The sequence below is a fragment of the Quercus suber genome, unplaced genomic scaffold, assembly GCF_002906115.3.
Source record: "Quercus suber isolate HL8 unplaced genomic scaffold, Cork oak 2.0 scaffold_19, whole genome shotgun sequence".
In the NCBI taxonomy this organism is placed as follows: domain Eukaryota; kingdom Viridiplantae; phylum Streptophyta; class Magnoliopsida; order Fagales; family Fagaceae; genus Quercus; species Quercus suber.
The window spans coordinates 1523533-1545849 of NW_027069484.1; the positions used below are offsets into that span (position 1 = coordinate 1523533).

The window sequence follows — 22317 nt, forward strand, 5'->3', positions numbered from 1 at the left end:
GATCACCCAATCTAGTTGGCTTTCCATTGAGAATTTGAACTGGAACAGCCCATCTCCAACCTCCGTGATTTTCATATCGTTCCCCATTTTCCATGCTGCTCGTAGTAGATTTTTTGCTGCTCAAAAGTTGATTGGTTTAGTCGTGTGAAATCTTCCCAACAGACTGTCAGCTCAGTCTTCAAGTGTTTTTTCTCGATGCGCTGCGCGAACCTTAATCACCTCGCCTTCCTCCTCCATCAAACTCACCCTCTGTAATCTTTCTCAAAACTCCGAGTCCATTCTGCGAGGTATACACTTGGTCGAAGAAAGAAACAGTGTTCTAGGCAAAGCAAAGTCTGCCTACCCCGAGTAGTGCACACTTGGGTAGGAAGAAGCAGGTCTCACCCAACGGGAGAAAGAAAGTCTCCTATCTAGAGGAGAAGAAAAAAGCATCTAGAACTTACCTGAGTGAGCTTGCTTGTCTTCAAATTCTTAAACCAAAAAAAAAAAAAAAAAAAAATGTAAAAGACTTTTACAATCTTTTAACTCTAACTTACATACAATGAAATACCACCCTTAATTAATTTGTCTCCAGGAATTTACCAAATTAAAACCAAACAGCACTTGCCTACATCGATACCTCAGTTCTTCAGAAGGGGGAAAATTGCATCTTTTATTTTCACAAAATGGTACATGACAAACTGTCGTTTGAGGCACAGTTTGCTTTTATTAACAACTAATATCAATTACTACCGGATATTCGAGTGGAGTTGAATACGAAAACGTGGGGAGGGGATATTTTTAAGGTTGCATTGCTGTTCTCTTGTATGGCAAGACAAGCTTATGGTCACCTCGAATTTCCATATAGAAATCCCAGTGTTGGTGTCTCGATTGATTCAGGATCCTTTCCTCTCCACTGTTTCTCTCAAAAGGAAAAAAAAAAAAAAAAAATTCATATCTTGAATCAGAATTTTTTTTTTCTCTCTATATAAATTCAGGGTGGTGTTACATTTTACAAACTCCACGTAACAGGGGCAATTTATCCTCTCCATGAACAGATCGAGTCAGAGCTAGCCCTTTTTGGTTGCATTTGAGATTTGAGAAAAAGTTAACTTATTTTTGCTCCTACAATAAGTCCCATTGCACTATTAAATGGGTCTCATTGCTTCAAAAGTCAGCTTTTAGCTTCTTCTTTTTTTTACATCATTTTAGCAAAAAAATTTCGATTTCAGCAAAATAAATAGACCCTAAATGGACTTAATCAATTCATATGGCTTCTTAATCTACTTTGAGACACTAAAATCCAAACAAACTGTGGCTTTTACGAGGACTAGTTTGTTGCACGTGCAAAACACCATCTAACTCCAAATAAATATTTTATGATACGATTAGAATAGTTTAAACTCCGTCATTATTGGAATAGTAATTAAAAAAAAAATTATTGATAAGTTAGAGGTGCCCTTTCTTAAAGGGAGAAGTAGCTCTTGAGCTATAGTGTTCATTGGCTTAAACTATCATATTTTGAAAGAATAAATGATGCCCACAAAAAGAAAAAGAAAAAGAAAAACCAGGTTATAAATTATATTAGGCAGCATAAACAAGTCTACCTCATTTGCTAATAGAGAATGCAAGATAGCATTCATCAATTCATGCTCATTTGCTAATAGAGAATGCAAGATAGCATTCATCAATTCAATTCATGCCGATTTTTTAAGCCAATAATCCTACTATCTATAAACACATCTTCTTTACCTTTATATGTTATCAAAATGGAAACTTTTTAAGTTAACTGATTCTTGATCTTCTTGAATAAAGTCCATACTATATGTTAAGAGTTAAAAAAGAGTAAAAGTAGAATAAATTTCTCTTATGGTCTGAAAGAATTAGAAATAAAATATTACCAATGATGATCATGTAAACAATGAGTGTCCCAACATTATTAACCAAGATACAAATCTGAAGCAGCAACCTCCTAGCACGGCCAAAAGCATCCCTCATGACTTCCCCATAAGAGTGAGAGTTTCCCATCCTACTGAATCTCAGCAGCATTTCCAACAAACCCTTTGTCAGAATAGCCACAAACACTATCAATTCCAAGCCCAAGACCCAGCACCTTCATGGTGGCAGGCAGTGCCATAATTCCAGCTCCAATAATAGAAGTGGATATATTAAACACTGAGGCAGTAAATGATGCTCTCTTGAGAAGATATAGAAATTCAAAATAGTGGAAATTCATGAATGTAGATTTGTAAGGAATGAATTAAATTAAAAATTCATAGAGAGAAATTACCCGCCCCTTTGTTGACTGAAATACTGAAATAAAAACAAAATCTCCCTTTTGGCAGTGGTAGCGGCAAGATGTACGAATCATTAGGAGTGATTTCTTCTTGTTTTATCTCTGTCTTTCAATCTATCTCTATCTTTTAAATCACTGCCACTTGCAGCCTTCAATCTACATTTCTTCCTCTATAAAGCAATTTTTGGTACTCCATCTTCAATATAAAATTCGAAGATTCATAAATTCCATATACTCAAATCCACGAAATAGAATATAAAAATAAAAAACTCAAAATTAAAGAGGGAGTCAAAATAGAATATTAAGATAAATAAATTGAAAGCTCACCTCAAAATGGATGGATATTAAAGAGGGACGAATGGCTAATCTTTTATTTAGTATTCCCAAGACAGCTATACAAATTCAAGCCCAATGAAGACAAGGTATAAGAATTATGATACTGCAATTTATGGGAGGAAGAGCCTGATTTAGATGTCAAGTAAAGAATCTAGAGACAATCAGTAAATAGGAGGCAGGGAATTCAAAATGTGGGTAAAAAAGGAGATTAATCAACACCTGTGCCTAGAGCCTAAAGGAGTAGACTCGGTTCTCTTTGTTTTACTAATCTTTTTGTTGGTCTGCAAAAGTAATGTCATATTGGATTGTAGAGAAAAGATAAGCAACAAGAATAAGATTATGAATAAAACATAAATAAATGCTAGCTAAATTGAACAAAAATATATAAGTGGTCAAGTAAAAAGCATGCAATATTACACAGTATTATGGAAAATTAACTTACAAAAACGAAACAGGACATAAAGAATATAGACTCTATTTCCTTTGAACTTGTAGCTTCAATCTCAACCTGAAACCAGATCAAATATGAAAATAAGATTAAACTTCAAATATTTGAAAAGAACTATAGAGATATCATAAATTACAAATAGGAAAAAAAAAAAAAAAAAAAAAAAAAATTCATATCTTGAATCAGAATTTTTTTTTTCTCTCTCAATATAAATTCAGGGTGGTGTTACATTTTACAAACTCTACGTAACAGGGGCAATTTATCCTCTCCATGAACAGAGTCAGAGCTAGCCCTTTTTGGTTGCATTTGAGATTTGAGAAAAAGTTAACTTATTTTTGCCCCTACAATAGGTCCCATTGCACTATTAAATGGGTCTCATTGCTTCAAAAGTCAGCTTTTAGCTTCTTTTTTTTTACATCATTTTAGCAAAAAAATTTCAGTTTCAGCAAAATAAATAGATCTTAAATGAACTTAATCAATTCATATGGCTTCTTAATCTACTCTGAGACACTAAAATCCAAACAAACTGTGGCTTTTACAAGGACTAGTTTGTTGCACGTGCAAAGCACGTGCAAAACACCATCTAACTCCAAATAAATATTTTATGATATGATTAGAATAGTTTAAACTCCGTCATTATTGGAATAGTAATTAAAAAAAAATTATTGATAAGTTAGAGGTGCCCTTTCTTAAGGGGAGAAGTAGCTCTTGAGCTATAGTGTTCATTGGCTTAAACTATCATATTTTGAAACAATAAATCATTCCCACAAAAAGAAAAAGAAAAACCAGGTTATAAATTATATTAGGCAGCATAAACAAGTCTACCTCATTTGCTAATAGAGAATGCAAGAGAACACTATCAATTCCAAGCCCAAGACCCAGCACCTTCATGGTGGCAGGCAGTGCCATAATTCCAGCTCCAATAATAGAAGTAGATATATTAAACACTGAGGCAGTAAATGGTGCTCTCTTGAGAAGATATAGAAATTCAAAATAGTGGAAATTCATGAATGTAGATTTGTAAGGAATGAATTAAATTAACAATTCATAGAGAGAAATTACCTGCCCCTTTGTTGACTGAAATACTGAAATAAAAACAAAATCTCCCTTTTGGCAGTGGTAGCGGCAAGATGGACGAATCATTAGGAGTGATTTCTTCTTGTTTTATCTCTGTCTTTCAATCTATCTCTATCTTTTAAATCACTGCCACTTGCAGCGTTCAATCTACATTTCTTCCTCTATAAAGCAATTTTTGGTCCTCCATCTTCAATATAAAATTCGAAGATTCATAAATTCCATATACTCAAATCCACGAAATAGAATATAAAAATAAAAAACTCAAAATTAAAGAGGGAGTCAAAATAGAATATTAAGATAAATAAATTGAAAGCTCACCTCAAAATGGATGGATATTAAAGAGGGACGAATGGCTAATCTTTTATTTAGTATTCCCAAGACAGCTATACAAACTCAAGCCCAATGAAGACAAGGTATAAGAATTATGATACTGCAATTTATGGGAGGAAGAGATTGATTTAGATGTCAAGTAAAGAATCTAGAGACAATCAGTAAATAGGAGGCAGGGAATTCAAAATGTGGGTAAAAAAGGAGATTAATCAACACCTGTGCCTAGAGCCTAAAGGAGTAGACTCGGTTCTCTTTGTTTTACTAATCTTTTTGTTGGTCTGCAAAAGTAAAGTCATATTGGATTGTAGAGAAAAGATAAGCAACAAGAATAAGATTATGAATAAAACATAAATAAATGCTAGCTAAATTGAACAAAAATATATAAGTGGTCAAGTAAAAAGCATGCAATATTACACAGTATTATGGAAAATTAACTTACAAAAACGAAACAGGACATAAAGAATATAGACTCTATTTCCTTTGAACTTGTAGCTTCAATCTCAACCTGAAACCAGATCAAATATGAAAATAAGATTAAACTTCAAATATTTGAAAAGAACTATAGAGATATCATAAATTACAAATGAAATCCAATGCAAAAGCCAAACCTCCATAATCAAATCTCCAAATATTAATGCAATTTTTCCAGTTTTAATACTTCTTGATAAACAACATTTCTAGTGCATCCATCATTTGAGTCTCCAAGAGCTTGGCCTAATGAGTACCTTCACAGAGTTTACTGTTATTGAAGATGGAGTACCAAAAATTGCTTTATAGAGGAAGAAATGTAGATTGAAGGCTGCAAGTGGCAGGGATTTAAAAGATAGAGATAGATTGAAAGACAGAGATAAAACAAGAAGAAATCACTCCTAATGATTCGTACATCTTGCCGCTACCACTGCCAAAAGGGAGATTTTGTTTTTATTTCAGTATACACACAAAAAAATAAATAACTATTCCTGAATTTGACTAATTTCCTTTTATAAAACTCATTCCTAACTATCTTACCTGCTTGTTTACTATGATCGCCATGCATCATTGATGACAATATTTTGATGCCTATTGCTAAAATTTGATGAAGAATTCTCACAATCAATCATAAGCTTCCTCTTCTTTGCATATGCCTCCCTTTTCTTACTTAATAGCTGTTGTTTCTTTTCTCTTGAAAGTGTTGCATACCAATTCTTTTTGTCTTTGCATCACTCCTTTTTTCTGCACACACTTCTTTTTTCTTTTTCAAGATATTTTCGTTACAGTCAGTCGACTGCGCACTGTACCGTTTTCTCTTATTCGGGCTACTCGTCGGTTTCTTACTTCTATCGTCAGCCATAATCTTTAAAACCCAAATGCTAAATAAGAATTTCATCTATATAAAATGGTCTAATTACTCGTGAGACACAACAACTCATTATACTATCAAATATAAAATTCATCTCACAACACAATCATTAAAAATGTTAATTTTGATTTTATAATCTCGATACCAAAATCGACTACTGAAAAGAAATCTTTCATACCAACAATCATTCAAATTGCAAATTTTTATACAAATTTAAATAATAGTCAACGAACAAACTGAGCAAGGAATGTTCACAGCCAATATATAAAATACACAATCATTAAATATTTTGTAAAATTCAAAGGTATTTACACGCTTCCTGAGAACTTGAAATTACTCCAATTTGATTGCATCCAAATAATGAAGAGACTACAACATAACAAACAATTGAGAACAATGACTAAGAGAGGCTGCCGAAGTAGGTACTCCCTCTACTAATTTTTTTCTTTCTTTTTCTAATCTCTATCCCTCTCACCGTCTGTTGCGATTGTGTTTATCAAAAGAATGAAGATAAAGTCATAAAGTGGCTGGGATATAGATGATAACAAAGGCAAGAAGAGTCCAGATTTGAAGAGGAAAAGACCAAAAGGGCTCCAATATTTTTTCAGCTCACACAGACCTTTAGAGCAACAAAGTAATTCAAGTCTGAGCGCGTACATGTTTGGCAGCATAAAGTTGCCAACACAAAGACTAAAAAGGGCCCCATTTTTATTTAGCTCACAAATAAAGTTATGGACAATTAAGTAATTTCAATCTAATGCTGATGGTTTTAGAGTTTCAAACGATCTGCTGGGCTTCAAACATTTTTTGCTGGGCTTGCCGTTTTAACACTTGAGAGGTCGTTTTGTCAAACAAGCACCTCAACTCTCCCTTTTTTATATAAGTATAGATATAGATAAATCCATATCCAAGCTAGACAGATTACTAATAAAGATGACAAACCATAAATAAAGATTAAGTGATAACTTTCCAACCAAGGACAAATTACTAATAAAAATAATTGAGTTAAAGGTTTGGAAAAATAGTCAAAATAGTAACATAGTTTGCACCCTTAAATATGTTGCACCGTTCAGAGGTGCTGCTCAATTTATTTTGTTTTTATCTATAAATTCTCTCAATGATGGGATTGCAGATGCTCTCGAGCGTTTCTAGCTTGTCCGCATACTCTTCTGAATCCACGAGCTGGAGGCCATCTAACCACTCAATCACCTGTTGAATAGCATCTTTAATTTTTTTCTTACCTTTACGGGAAAGCTTGGCACTAATCTTCTCATCATTGAGAGTATTCCTCATGTTGTAGGTATAGTTCTCCAAAGCATCCTTAGCCTTGACCTTCTTCCTGTGTTCATCATCTTCGGCCTTGTATGTCTCTGCATCCTGGACCATCCTATCAATCTCTTCAGTGGGCAGTCTTGACTCATCATTTGTGATGGTGATATTCTTCATTACACCAGTGGTTATCTCCTTAGCAGAAACGTTCAAGATACCATTAGTGTCAATATTAAAACAAACTTTTATTCTAGCCACACCCCTGGGTGCTGGGGGAATATCAGAAAGCCTAAATTTTCCCAACAGGTTGTTATCACAAGCTCTTGCTCTTTCACCCTCGTAAACAGAGAACAATAAAGAAGTTTGGTTGTCAGCTGCAGTGGTGTAGAGCCTCTCCTTCTCAGTGGGAGTGGCAGTATTCCTTGGAATCACAATACTCATCTCCGTTCTATTAGCCTTTATACCAAGGGACAGAGGGGTTACATCTAAGAGCACGATGTTTTGAAGTTTGTCATTTCTCATACCAGACAAGATTGCAGCTTGAACAGCTGCTCCATAAGCTACAGCCTCATCCGGATTAATGCTCTTGCAAAGCTCCTTCCCATCAAAAAAGTCTTGTAACAACTGCAGCACCTTGGGAATTCGAGAAGAACCACCAGAAAGAACAACAACATGGACGCAGCTCTTATCCATATTAGCATCAGTCAAGCACTTGTCCACAATAGCGATGCACTTCCTGAATAAATCCATATTAAGTTCTGCAAATTTGGCACGGGTAATAGTTGAAAAGAAATCAATGCCATTATACAAAGAGTGAACTTCAATGGTAGTATCAATTGCAGAAGAAAGAATCCTCTTTGCTTTCTCACAAGCAGTTCTCAACCTCCTAAGAGCTCTGGAATTGCCACTAATATCCACCTTGTGAAGCCTCTTAAATATTTCAACAAAGTGCTCTACCATTCGGTTATCAAAGTCCTCACCTCCAAGGTGAGTGTCTCCAGCTACGGCCTTCACTTCAAAGACACCCTTTTCAATGGTAAGCAGTGAGACATCTGCAGTGCCACCACCCAAATCAAAAATAAGGACATTACTCTTGCCAATGTTATCTGCAATCTTATCTAGACCATAAGCAATAGCTACAGCAGTTGGTTCATTGATTATACGCAGGACATTCAGGCCTGCAATGCCTCCAGCATCCTTTGTAGCCTTACGCTGGGAGTTATTGAAGTAGGCGGGGACAGTAACAACCGCATTCTTCACAGTTGTTCCCAGGTAGGCTTCAGCAGTCTCACGCATCATTCTAAGGACCACAGATGAGATTTCCTCTGCAGAAAAGTGCTTCTCTTCGCCCTTATAGTTGACAACAATCATAGGCTTGTCATCAATACCACAAATGACATTGAAAGGCCAAAGCTTGATATCTTCCTGAACTAAGGGATCGCTAAATCTTCTACCAATCAACCGCTTCACATCTACATGACAATACCATTTTAAGGAATTAAAAAATGATTTGACAACAATAAAGCATAAAGAGCAGAAAATAAAATTTTCATTTCTTGTGAATTTATATTTATTTGTGAATTTAAGGTACGAAAGAGAACATTTTCTAGCTCATATAGGCCTAGTAAAATAGAAATAAGAAAAGAAAAAAAATTAACAATTAATTTTGCAGCTTTAGCTAGTACTATTTGACCCAATCACAATTTAATAAAAATAAAAATAAAATTCATTTTATTTGGAATTATTATTCAATGCCATGAGCTAAGAATGGATGTGATCATCAAAGTTCTATTTAGGAGTAACCTTATTATTAATGGGAGTAGAACAAGAAGTGCTTAAGAATAGCATTTAAAAAATAAATAAAAAATAAAAAAACTTTGATCAAGATTACCGAATACAGAGTTGGTGGGGTTCCTGGCGACCTGGTTCTTGGCGGCATCACCAACCAAGCGCTCCATAGGAGTGAAAGCAACGTAGGAGGGAGTGGTCCTGTTACCCTGATCATTCACTATTATCTCTACTCGTTCATGTTGCCACACTGCCACGCACGAGTACGTTGTTCCCAGATCAATCCCAATCGCCGGACCTTCTCCTTGGTTCGACATTGTCGTCGGGAACGAGAAGCCCAAAGACTTTTGTAAAACGAAACTAAAGTAGACAAAGCAGAGACTGTATGAGGCACTTTAACAGCTGAAAGGTTGAAGGTCCTAAATACTTACAACTTAAGTAAAGCAAAACGAATCAAAAGAAAGAAGTAGATAGTAAGAGACACTATTACAAAAAACACCGTTAATAATCAAATATATATATATATATATATATATATATATTTGTACTTTATTGTATGAAAAAATATAATAAAATCTAGCATAATCGCACGCGCTACCTGTTCGATGTGGCCTTGAGGAAAATAGAAAACGAGTTCTCCTTGACGAGGAACAGTGACCAAAGGGCCGGCACAAGCATGCCATAGCTCCTTGTATATCTCATCCTCTGAATCTAAATCATACACACCGAAAATTTTACATTACAAGTCCAAATGATTAATCAGATTGCAAATTGATTCAAAATTCAAATCCCTTGGAATTTAGACCAAAAACTTTACCTGTGACAGGAAAACTCGAAGAAGCCATTTTTCTCTCGAAAAAAATTCAACAGCGACTGATATTGATATTGATCGTCACCATAAAAAATAAAATAAAATAAAAAAATAAAAAAAAGAGTCTAATCGGTAATAATAAAAAGTTTCTGAGCGAAGAAGAAAGAAAAAGGAATATGAATCTGGTGGATTCAAGAGCAATCACTTTCTGCGATCCTTTTGGCTTTAGTTGCATCATCATCTGCGTCCTTTTTCTCTGACTCCTCAGAAACCATCTCTGAAATATTACTACTACTCGCTGCCATTACTATTCGTACAGTTTCAGTGGTGTGGTCTCTCTCGCTCTCTCTCTCTCTCTCTGTGAAAGAGTGGTACTGTGTCTGTGAGTGTCTCTTAATGCTGCGTCAGATTCTGTGTTTTGCGCAATTATTTCAACCTGTAATGGAAATTGGAATTATTGTCTAAAACTGGGTAACCGGTACTACCGGTTACTTGTACCCTCTACTCTGGCACTCTCTGACCGCTTTGTCCTCTAGTTTCCCGGCAAATGGAGATGTTAAAAATGGGTTATAACGGTTATAGTATTAACGGCGTTATTTGTTTTGGGGTGGGTTGTCGAGGTATGGTTGGGTAGCATAAGACGGCGTTTGTTAGTTGGGATAACGGCAAGTTGCTTCGGTTTCGGGAAGAGGATCTGTCCTCTGCTTAACAGGCAGAATTAGAGGGATTTTATTTAGGCAAAAGTTAACTGATATCAGTACTCGATAATGAAAAACATGAGACACAGAATATTTGTAATATTTTTATAATAATTTTATAAGTAATGAGTTTTTATAATATTTGCAATATTATAACGTAATATTATTAGTGAAAAAAAAAAAATTTAGTAATAAGTTTAAATTAAAATTAGTAATAAATTTTTACATAAAATTTGTTGTAAAAATATTGTAAAAAGTACTATGAAGATAACATTTTTCATGAAATATTTTTAGAAACTTTTACGGGATAAAAATTTCTTTGAGAGTGGCGAAAAGTTGCTTTAATCTCGAGAAGGAGTTGTCTTGTAAACGGGATTAGAAGGATTTTATTTATGAAATATGAGAAATATTATGTTTATAATATTTTTATAATAAATTTTAAATGACAGGTTATTACAGTATGTTATTAGTGGGTAAACAAATAATTTCAGTAGTGAATTTAAATTAGAACTTTTAACAAATTACCACTTATTATTTGATATGAAAATATTTTAAAAATGTTGTGGACGTAACACTTGTCAAAAAATATTTTTAGAGACTTTTATGGGAATGAAATGTCTTTGGGAGTGAGGAAAAGTTGCTTCCGTTTCAGGAAGAGGATTTACATTATAGACCGAATTAGAAGGATTTTATTTAGTGTTAACTGATGTCAATACCCGATAATGAAACATGAGAGAAATGGTATATTTGCAACATTTTTATAATAAATTTCAAGTGTCAGGTTATTACATGTTATTATTGGTGAAAAAAAAAAACAAGCAAATTAGAATTTGTTACGGAAATATCGTAAAAAGTGTTGTGAACGTAGCACTTTTCATGAAAAATTCTTAGGAACTTTTTATAGGAAAGAAATATCTTTGAAAGTGGCAAAAAGTTGCTTCAATTTTGTGAAGAGGAGTTGTCTTATAGACAGAATTAGAAGAATTTTATTTAGGAAAAAGTTAACGGATGCCGATACTAAATTATGAAATATAAAAAATGCTATGTTTATTATTTTTTTTATTATATTTTTATGATAAATTTTAAATTGCAGGTTGTTACAGTCTGTTATTGGTGGGTAAATAAATAATTTTGGTAGTGAGTTCAAATTAGAACCAATGACAAGTTACCACTTATTATTTATTGTGAAAATATTTTAAAAATGTTGTGGACCTAGCACTTGTCAAGAAATATTTTTAGAGAGTTTTATGGGAGTGAAATGTCTTTGGGAGTGAGGAAAAGTTGCTTCCATATCGGGAAGAGGATATGTCCTATAGACAGAATTTGTAGGATTTTATTTAGGGAAAAGTTTATAGATGTCCTAAGAATATTAGTTTAGAAAATATTTCTAGAAACTTTTTACAATTTTTTTTAAATAACAATTGATTTCTATAATATTTTCACAATAATTTTATAACAAATTTGAGGTGGCAAGTTGTTATTTTTCTAACCTGAACTCATCACCTTTTAAACAAACTGTAACAACTTGCGACTAGTGCCAGCTCATTGGTATAAGCAATTGATGCAGTCGCCTAAGATCCAAGTAAAAAAAGACCCCCAAATTTTAACCAATAGGATAATTTCTATCATTGTAATGGTATTAATAAAGCCAAAATATTAGCTAATAAATATAATAATATTTTTTATGAAATGAAATACAAACAAAAAAAGAGAGAAATGCTATGTCCGCAATATTTTTCACAACACTTTATTATAAATCCTAAGTAGTAAGTTGTTATTGATGACAAAAAAATAATTTTAGTGGTGAGTTCAAATTAGAACCAATAACAACTTAACATCTAGGATGTCTTGTGAAAAATATTGTGAATGTAGCACTTCTCAACCCAAAAAAAAAAAAAAAAAAATACTCAATACCAGGCCTTCCATTCCTCCAAGTGAAAATATTCCCATTGAAACCAAGATCAATCAGTCCACAGTGTAATAATGCACTTTGAAACTCCTCCATTCGTCAAAGAGAGCGAGGTACTCACCCTTGCTTTTCATCCGATGATAGTATTTCATTGTAATCCCCCAAGCACAACCAAGGCAAAGAGTCTCTTGATCATGGAGGTGCCTCAAGTGCTCCCAAGACTCATGTTTCCAATGCTCCTCTGGTCTCCCATAAAATCCAATTAATCTCTATGGTGATAGGCTACCGTTCATTATATGAGCGTCTATATGATTTGGAGAATAGGTTTGCACATGTAGGTCGACCCTTGCTTTCCATAACATTGATAGGCCACCCGCTCGCCAAACACACGAAACTACTAACATGGAGTCATAGTGCCTGTATATTCCTTATCTCGTCCAAAGTTTATTTCATCTCCATGAGAAACAAAACATTGGGAGCTTTTTCCCTCACCAAGTGAGAAAGGATAGTGCTTGCACAGAGGTTTCCAAGCCCCCGACAATTCCAGCTTAGGACGATCATTGTGCTCGGCGGGGCTGATCAACAACCTCCACCATTGTGCTTTTTGGATTTTGGATCTGTATCTTGGGACATTTGCTGCTGCCTTCATCTTCCCTCTCATGTCCACGTTTCTTTCCCATAATTTCATTGGTTTTTTTCTATGTCTTTGCTACCCACGTGATCCCTGTTAATTCTATTCCGCTTAGGCACCTTTGCATTAATGGCTTGTTTGGAAGTTTAGATAGGGAGGAGAGTAGAGTGGAGTAGAGGGAAGGGGAGTAATGGGGAGGAGAGTAGAGGAGAATGATTCACCTCCACCTTATTTGGATGTTTTTAAAATTAGTAAGGGGGAAGGGAGTAATTAGCCCTTCTCCTAGTGTAATTTTGTTAATATAATAAGGGTAAATTAGGTAATTTACTTGATTAATAGTTTATGTACTCTACTCCCCCTCCAAATCTCTCCAATTTGGGAGAATTAAAATTGGGGGGCTAGAGGGAGTCAAAACCCCTCCAAACTCCTCCAAATCCCTCCCCCTCATTCTTTAAAAAACTTCCAAACAAGGTAATTGCATTACTCTCCCTCCCTCTACTCTACTCTCCCTCCTTTTTTAAACATCCAAACATGCCATAAGAGTTTCAGTACCCTCACGTGCCCCACCACACATGCCACTACTGTCTAGGGTTTCAATGGCCGTGTGTTTCTAATTACTCACCATATTGGTCGCATATTCAATGGGCACGTTGACAAAATTCCTTGCATTGAATCCTTGGTTATTTTCTTGCGCCAAATTTGCCATGCGTTTAATGCCCTCCATTAAATCCGGATTTTCCTCCTCCAACACGTCAGTTTCATGCATTGAAAGAGATTGATTTTGGATATGCGATATAATTGGTGCTTGATGGACTGTTACCCCTCCATTAATGCCATAATTTCTGGGATTTTCAGTTGGCAGCGGTTCATCCACCATGTTGGCCCTGGTCAGTGACCGTTCACCTGTCTCCATCGCTTGCTGTCGCATTGGACTTGGTTTGTTCGTTCTGGTGATTGCTTCGGCTTCCGAAATCCTGCTTTTAACCACTCTCCATACGGACTTTCTCTCCCTCCCTTCCATTACTTCAATGCATGCTTTAGCTTCATGGCCGAGCAAACCACACTGGAAGCAAAGTCCAACCAGGCGTTTACATTGGAAGGCCACCCAAACCTTATCACCCTCCGGGCTAAGTATAGGAGCCCCTCAGCGAATAGGTTTATTCAGCGGCATCTCCACTCGGACTCGAAGGAACCTTGCCTTATCAGAGGCAATGGCTTTGCTATCCACGTCAATAACTCTTCCAATACCTTGATCGATGTCTCTTCCTGCCTCCTTGTTTATCAAATCCAAGGGTAAACCCCACACTTGTACCCATATCGGAACAGTTAAAAACTTTACTGAGAATGCCGTCATTCCTTTTTCCCATCTTCGTAGTAATAGGATGTGGTTATCTAAACTCCACGGTTCATTGTTGATCACCCAATTTAGTTGGCTTTCCATTGAGAATTTGAACTGGAACAGCCCATCTCCAACCTCCGTGATTTTCATATCGTTCCCCATTTTCCATGCTGCTCGTAGTAGATTTTTTGCTGCTCGAAAGTTGATTGGTTTAGTCGTGTGAAATCTTCCCAACAGACTGTTAGCTCAAGTTCTCGATGCTCTGCGCGAACCTTAATCACCTCGCCTTCCTCCTCCGTCAAACTCACCCTCTGTAATCTTTCTCAAAACTCCGAGTCTATTCTGCGAGGTATACACTTGGTCGAAGAAAAAACAGTGTTCTAGGCAAAGCAAAGTCTGCCTACCCCGAGTAGTGCACACTTGGGTAGGAAGAAGCAGGTCTCACCCAACGTGAGAAAGAAAGTCTCCTATCTAGAGGAGAAGAAAAAAGCATCTAGAACTTACCTGAGTGAGCTTGCTTGTCTTCAAATTCTTAAACCAAAAAAAAAAAAAAATTGTAAAAGACTTTTATACTCTTTTAACTCTAACTTACATACAATGAAATACCACCCATAATTTGTCTCCAGGAATTTACCAAATTAAAACCAAACAGCACTTGCCTACATCGATACCTCTGTTCTTCAGGAGGGGGAAAATTGCATCTTTTATTTTCACAAAATGGTACATGACAAACTGTCGTTTGAGGCACAGTTTGCTTTTATTAACAACTAATATCAATTACTACCGTATATTCGAGTGGAGTTGAATACGAAAACGTGGGGAGGGGATGTTTTTAAGGTTGCATTGCTGTTCTCTTGTATGGCAAGACAAGCTTATGGTCACCTCGAATTTCCATATAGAAATCCCAGTGTTGGTGTCTCGATTGATTCAGGATCCTTTCCTCTCCACTGTTTCTCTCAAAAGGAAAAAAAAAAAAAAAAAAAAATTCATATCTTGAATCAGAATTTTTTTTTCTCTCTCAATATAAATTCAGGGTGGTGTTACATTTTACAAACTCTACGTAACAGGGGCAATTTATCCTCTCCATGAACAGAGTCAGAGCTAGCCCTTTTTGGTTGCATTTGAGATTTGAGAAAAAGTTAACTTATTTTTGCCCCTACAATAGGTCCCATTGCACTATTAAATGGGTCTCATTGCTTCAAAAGTCAGCTTTTAGCTTCTTTTTTTTACATCATTTTAGCAAAAAAATTTCGGTTTCAGCAAAATAAATAGATCTTAAATGAACTTAATCAATTCATATGGCTTCTTAATCTACTCTGAGACACTAAAATCCAAACAAACTGTGGCTTTTACAAGGACTAGTTTGTTGCACATGCAAAGCACGTGCAAAACACCATCTAACTCCAAATAAATATTTTATGATATGATTAGAATAGTTTAAACTCCGTCATTATTGGAATAGTAATTAAAAAAAAATTATTGATAAGTTAGAGGTGCCCTTTCTTAAGGGGAGAAGTAGCTCTTGAGCTATAGTGTTCATTGGCTTAAACTATCATATTTTGAAACAATAAATCATTCCCACAAAAAGAAAAAGAAAAACCAGGTTATAAATTATATTAGGCAGCATAAACAAGTCTACCTCATTTGCTAATAGAGAATGCAAGAGAACACTATCAATTCCAAGCCCAAGACCCAGCACCTTCATGGTGGCAGGCAGTGCCATAATTCCAGCTCCAATAATAGAAGTAGATATATTAAACACTGAGGCAGTAAATGGTGCTCTCTTGAGAAGATATAGAAATTCAAAATAGTGGAAATTCATGAATGTAGATTTGTAAGGAATGAATTAAATTAACAATTCATAGAGAGAAATTACCTGCCCCTTTGTTGACTGAAATACTGAAATAAAAACAAAATCTCCCTTTTGGCAGTGGTAGCGGCAAGATGGACGAATCATTAGGAGTGATTTCTTCTTGTTTTATCTCTGTCTTTCAATCTATCTCTATCTTTTAAATCACTGCCACTTGCAGCCTTCAATCTACATTTCTTCCTCTATAAAGCAATTTTTGGTCCTCCATCTTCAATATAAAATTCGAAGATTCATAAATTCCATATACTCAAATCCACGAAATAGAATATAAAAATAAAAAACTCAAAATTAAGAGGGAGTCAAAATAGAATATTAAGATAAATAAATTGAAAGCTCACCTCAAAATGGATGGATATTAAAGAGGGACGAATGGCTAATCTTTTATTTAGTATTCCCAAGACAGCTATACAAACTCAAGCCCTATGAAGACAAGGTATAAGAATTATGATACTGCAATTTATGGGAGGAAGAGATTGATTTAGATGTCAAGTAAAGAATCTAGAGACAATCAGTAAATAGGAGGCAGGGAATTCAAAATGTGGGTAAAAAAGGAGATTAATCAACACCTGTGCCTAGAGCCTAAAGGAGTAGACTCGGTTCTCTTTGTTTTACTAATCTTTTTGTTGGTCTGCAAAAGTAAAGTCATATTGGATTGTAGAGAAAAGATAAGCAACAAGAATAAGATTATGAATAAAACATAAATAAATGCTAGCTAAATTGAACAAAAATATATAAGTGGTCAAGTAAAAAGCATGCAATATTACACAGTATTATGGAAAATTAACTTACAAAAACGAAACAGGACATAAAGAATATAGACTCTATTTCCTTTGAACTTGTAGCTTCAATCTCAACCTGAAACCAGATCAAATATGAAAATAAGATTAAACTTCAAATATTTGAAAAGAACTATAGAGATATCATAAATTACAAATGAAATCCAATGCAAAAGCCAAACCTCCATAATCAAATCTCCAAATATTAATGCAATTTTTCCAGTTTTAATACTTCTTGATAAACAACATTTCTAGTGCATCCATCATTTGAGTCTCCAAGAGCTTGGCCTAATGAGTACCTTCACAGAGTTTACTGTTATTGAAGATGGAGTACCAAAAATTGCTTTATAGAGGAAGAAATGTAGATTGAAGGCTGCAAGTGGCAGGGATTTAAAAGATAGAGATAGATTGAAAGACAGAGATAAAACAAGAAGAAATCACTCCTAATGATTCGTACATCTTGCCGCTACCACTGCCAAAAGGGAGATTTTGTTTTTATTTCAGTATACACACAAAAAAATAAATAACTATTCCTGAATTTGACTAATTTCCTTTTATAAAACTCATTCCTAACTATCTTACCTGCTTGTTTACTATGATCGCCATGCATCATTGATGACAATATTTTGATGCCTATTGCTAAAATTTGATGAAGAATTCTCACAATCAATCATAAGCTTCCTCTTCTTCGCATATGCCTCCCTTTTCTTACTTAATAGCTGTTGTTTCTTTTCTCTTGAAAGTGTTGCATACCAATTCTTTTTGTCTTTGCATCACTCCTTTTTTCTGCACACACTTCTTTTTTCTTTTTCAAGATATTTTCGTTACAGTCAGTCGACTGCGCACTGTACCGTTTTCTCTTATTCGGGCTACTCGTCGGTTTCTTACTTCTATCGTCAGCCATAATCTTTAAAACCCAAATGCTAAATAAGAATTTCATCTATATAAAATGGTCTAATTACTCGTGAGACACAACAACTCATTATACTATCAAATATAAAATTCATCTCACAACACAATCATTAAAAATGTTAATTTTGATTTTATAATCTCGATACCAAAATCGACTACTGAAAAGAAATCTTTCATACCAACAATCATTCAAATTGCAAATTTTTATACAAATTTAAATAATAGTCAACGAACAAACTGAGCAAGGAATGTTCACAGCCAATATATAAAATACACAATCATTAAATATTTTGTAAAATTCAAAGGTATTTACACGCTTCCTGAGAACTTGAAATTACTCCAATTTGATTGCATCCAAATAATGAAGAGACTACAACATAACAAACAATTGAGAACAATGACTAAGAGAGGCTGCCGAAGTAGGTACTCCCTCTACTAATTTTTTTCTTTCTTTTTCTAATCTCTATCCCTCTCACCGTCTGTTGCGATTGTGTTTATCAAAAGAATGAAGATAAAGTCATAAAGTGGCTGGGATATAGATGATAACAAAGGCAAGAAGAGTCCAGATTTGAAGAGGAAAAGACCAAAAGGGCTCCAATATTTTTTCAGCTCACACAGACCTTTAGAGCAACAAAGTAATTCAAGTCTGAGCGCGTACATGTTTGGCAGCATAAAGTTGCCAACACAAAGACTAAAAAGGGCCCCATTTTTATTTAGCTCACAAATAAAGTTATGGACAATTAAGTAATTTCAATCTAATGCTGATGGTTTTAGAGTTTCAAACGATCTGCTGGGCTTCAAACATTTTTTGCTGGGCTTGCCGTTTTAACACTTGAGAGGTCGTTTTGTCAAACAAGCACCTCAACTCTCCCTTTTTTATATAAGTATAGATATAGATAAATCCATATCCAAGCTAGACAGATTACTAATAAAGATGACAAACCATAAATAAAGATTAAGTGATAACTTTCCAACCAAGGACAAATTACTAATAAAAATAATTGAGTTAAAGGTTTGGAAAAATAGTCAAAATAGTAACATAGTTTGCACCCTTAAATATGTTGCACCGTTCAGAGGTGCTGCTCAATTTATTTTGTTTTTATCTATAAATTCTCTCAATGATGGGATTGCAGATGCTCTCGAGCGTTTCTAGCTTGTCCGCATACTCTTCTGAATCCACGAGCTGGAGGCCATCTAACCACTCAATCACCTGTTGAATAGCATCTTTAATTTTTTTCTTACCTTTACGGGAAAGCTTGGCACTAATCTTCTCATCATTGAGAGTATTCCTCATGTTGTAGGTATAGTTCTCCAAAGCATCCTTAGCCTTGACCTTCTTCCTGTGTTCATCATCTTCGGCCTTGTATGTCTCTGCATCCTGGACCATCCTATCAATCTCTTCAGTGGGCAGTCTTGACTCATCATTTGTGATGGTGATATTCTTCATTACACCAGTGGTTATCTCCTTAGCAGAAACGTTCAAGATACCATTAGTGTCAATATTAAAACAAACTTTTATTCTAGCCACACCCCTGGGTGCTGGGGGAATATCAGAAAGCCTAAATTTTCCCAACAGGTTGTTATCACAAGCTCTTGCTCTTTCACCCTCGTAAACAGAGAACAATAAAGAAGTTTGGTTGTCAGCTGCAGTGGTGTAGAGCCTCTCCTTCTCAGTGGGAGTGGCAGTATTCCTTGGAATCACAATACTCATCTCCGTTCTATTAGCCTTTATACCAAGGGACAGAGGGGTTACATCTAAGAGCACGATGTTTTGAAGTTTGTCATTTCTCATACCAGACAAGATTGCAGCTTGAACAGCTGCTCCATAAGCTACAGCCTCATCCGGATTAATGCTCTTGCAAAGCTCCTTCCCATCAAAAAAGTCTTGTAACAACTGCAGCACCTTGGGAATTCGAGAAGAACCACCAGAAAGAACAACAACATGGACGCAGCTCTTATCCATATTAGCATCAGTCAAGCACTTGTCCACAATAGCGATGCACTTCCTGAATAAATCCATATTAAGTTCTGCAAATTTGGCACGGGTAATAGTTGAAAAGAAATCAATGCCATTATACAAAGAGTGAACTTCAATGGTAGTATCAATTGCAGAAGAAAGAATCCTCTTTGCTTTCTCACAAGCAGTTCTCAACCTCCTAAGAGCTCTGGAATTGCCACTAATATCCACCTTGTGAAGCCTCTTAAATATTTCAACAAAGTGCTCTACCATTCGGTTATCAAAGTCCTCACCTCCAAGGTGAGTGTCTCCAGCTACGGCCTTCACTTCAAAGACACCCTTTTCAATGGTAAGCAGTGAGACATCTGCAGTGCCACCACCCAAATCAAAAATAAGGACATTACTCTTGCCAATGTTATCTGCAATCTTATCTAGACCATAAGCAATAGCTACAGCAGTTGGTTCATTGATTATACGCAGGACATTCAGGCCTGCAATGCCTCCAGCATCCTTTGTAGCCTTACGCTGGGAGTTATTGAAGTAGGCGGGGACAGTAACAACCGCATTCTTCACAGTTGTTCCCAGGTAGGCTTCAGCAGTCTCACGCATCATTCTAAGGACCACAGATGAGATTTCCTCTGCAGAAAAGTGCTTCTCTTCGCCCTTATAGTTGACAACAATCATAGGCTTGTCATCAATACCACAAATGACATTGAAAGGCCAAAGCTTGATATCTTCCTGAACTAAGGGATCGCTAAATCTTCTACCAATCAACCGCTTCACATCTACATGACAATACCATTTTAAGGAATTAAAAAATGATTTGACAACAATAAAGCATAAAGAGCAGAAAATAAAATTTTCATTTCTTGTGAATTTATATTTATTTGTGAATTTAAGGTACGAAAGAGAACATTTTCTAGCTCATATAGGCCTAGTAAAATAGAAATAAGAAAAGAAAAAAAATTAACAATTAATTTTGCAGCTTTAGCTAGTACTATTTGACCCAATCACAATTTAATAAAAATAAAAATAAAATTCATTTTATTTGGAATTATTATTCAATGCCATGAGCTAAGAATGGATGTGATCATCAAAGTTCTATTTAGGAGTAACCTTATTATTAATGGGAGTAGAACAAGAAGTGCTTAAGAATAGCATTTAAAAAATAAATAAAAAATAAAAAAACTTTGATCAAGATTACCGAATACAGAGTTGGTGGGGTTCCTGGCGACCTGGTTCTTGGCGGCATCACCAACCAAGCGCTCCATAGGAGTGAAAGCAACGTAGGAGGGAGTGGTCCTGTTACCCTGATCATTCACTATTATCTCTACTCGTTCATGTTGCCACACTGCCACGCACGAGTACGTTGTTCCCAGATCAATCCCAATCGCCGGACCTTCTCCTTGGTTCGACATTGTCGTCGGGAACGAGAAGCCCAAAGACTTTTGTAAAACGAAACTAAAGTAGACAAAGCAGAGACTGTATGAGGCACTTTAACAGCTGAAAGGTTGAAGGTCCTAAATACTTACAACTTAAGTAAAGCAAAACGAATCAAAAGAAAGAAGTAGATAGTAAGAGACACTATTGTCCCCTTGGCAATGATTTTATTTATTTTTTTTGGACAAGCTATATCCCTTAAACCTTGGCCAAAATGGCCCAATAACACCTTTTTGCAAAATATATGGGCATCTATCATTGTTTCAGAAATATATAGCAATGTATTACTTATTCGAAACTCGAGTTTTATAAGCTCAAGTTTTCCATGAAACTTAATTTCCATAAAAAAATGTCATGGTAGCACTATTGACCTACAATTTATTTAATTAAAAAAAGGCATTATGGGTCTTGATTTTGGTAGAATCGAGTTGTTTGCAGGGTAGAGCCCGAGCTCTCTAAATTTGAGTTTGGTTATAAAAAAAAAATGGAAGAAGAAGAAGAAGAAGGAAACAGAGTATAGGTGCGTGTACCTTATGCAGAACTGAATAGAAATGGGTTGCAACGGATTGAAAATGGCAGAACTTTGAAATGGCAGAACGGATTGAGCAACCCAATTGCACCACCCAACACCAGTGAGCAACCCAATTGTACCACCCACCACCACAACCGCCGATTTAAAACCAAACTCAAACCCAAACCCCCTCCGGCACCACCACGGTGAAAAAAAATCCAAAACCCCAGCGACCAAAACTCAGACAAACCGCTGGAACAAAAGCCCAACAACCACCAAAACTTAAGGCAAACGTCAGAACCAAGCCCAGTAACCACCGAACCAAACCCAGCAACCAACACCACCAAGAAACACCAATCTATCACATCCCAAACCACAACCCACCACCGTACCAAACCCAGCAACCAACGCCACAATGAGTCGCCGATCTGCCACATCCCCACCACACCACGCACGCCGATCTGCCAAACGCCCACGACCCTACGCCGATAGACCCACGCTGGTGAAGAGCTTTGAGAACAGAGACGATTGTGAGTTTGTGATTGATAGAAGAAGAAAGAAAGAGAGGGATAAAACAAAACAAAACAAAAAGTAGAAAAGC

The 22317-nt window shown here is 35.7% G+C and overlaps 2 protein-coding genes and 3 long non-coding RNA genes across 10 annotated transcripts; all 5 read right to left on the reverse strand.

Moving 5' to 3' along the window:
- Positions 1-1821: 1821 nt before the first annotated feature.
- Positions 1822-3147, reverse strand: LOC136062602 (uncharacterized). The gene is made up of 5 exons (XR_010624329.1): positions 3054-3147; positions 2831-2892; positions 2603-2714; positions 2270-2471; positions 1822-2154 (listed from the first exon to the last, which is right to left on the reverse strand). It is a non-coding gene; the product is annotated as an uncharacterized LOC136062602 (long non-coding RNA).
- A 498-nt stretch (positions 3148-3645) lies between these two features.
- LOC136062595 (uncharacterized) lies at positions 3646-6456 on the reverse strand. Of its 3 annotated transcripts, none has more exons than XR_010624321.1 (7): positions 5475-6456; positions 5075-5364; positions 4906-4971; positions 4683-4744; positions 4455-4566; positions 4122-4323; positions 3646-4006 (listed from the first exon to the last, which is right to left on the reverse strand). It is a non-coding gene; the product is annotated as an uncharacterized LOC136062595 (long non-coding RNA). The 3 variants fall into 3 exon arrangements; XR_010624322.1 differs by having other exon boundaries at positions 5075-5191; positions 5475-6453; XR_010624323.1 differs by having other exon boundaries at positions 5075-5191; positions 6118-6452.
- Positions 6457-6791: 335 nt separating this feature from the next.
- Positions 6792-9297, reverse strand: LOC112008924 (heat shock cognate 70 kDa protein-like). Its single transcript, XM_024041292.2, has 2 exons — positions 8966-9297; positions 6792-8546 (listed from the first exon to the last, which is right to left on the reverse strand). The coding sequence occupies exons 1-2, from the start codon at positions 9177-9179 to the stop codon at positions 6904-6906; spliced, it is 1857 nt and encodes a 618-aa protein (XP_023897060.1). The 5' UTR covers positions 9180-9297; the 3' UTR covers positions 6792-6903.
- Positions 9298-13940: 4643 nt separating this feature from the next.
- LOC136062598 (uncharacterized) lies at positions 13941-18463 on the reverse strand. Of its 4 annotated transcripts, none has more exons than XR_010624324.1 (7): positions 17479-18463; positions 17079-17368; positions 16910-16975; positions 16687-16748; positions 16459-16540; positions 16127-16328; positions 13941-16011 (listed from the first exon to the last, which is right to left on the reverse strand). It is a non-coding gene; the product is annotated as an uncharacterized LOC136062598 (long non-coding RNA). The 4 variants fall into 4 exon arrangements; XR_010624325.1 differs by having other exon boundaries at positions 16459-16570; XR_010624326.1 differs by having other exon boundaries at positions 17079-17195; positions 17479-18461.
- Positions 18464-18795: 332 nt separating this feature from the next.
- On the reverse strand, positions 18796-21301 carry LOC136062575 (heat shock cognate 70 kDa protein-like). Its single transcript, XM_065761780.1, has 2 exons — positions 20970-21301; positions 18796-20550 (listed from the first exon to the last, which is right to left on the reverse strand). Exons 1-2 carry the CDS (start codon positions 21181-21183, stop codon positions 18908-18910), a joined length of 1857 nt encoding a protein of 618 aa, XP_065617852.1. The 5' UTR covers positions 21184-21301; the 3' UTR covers positions 18796-18907.
- Between the last annotated feature and the right edge of the window lie 1016 nt (positions 21302-22317).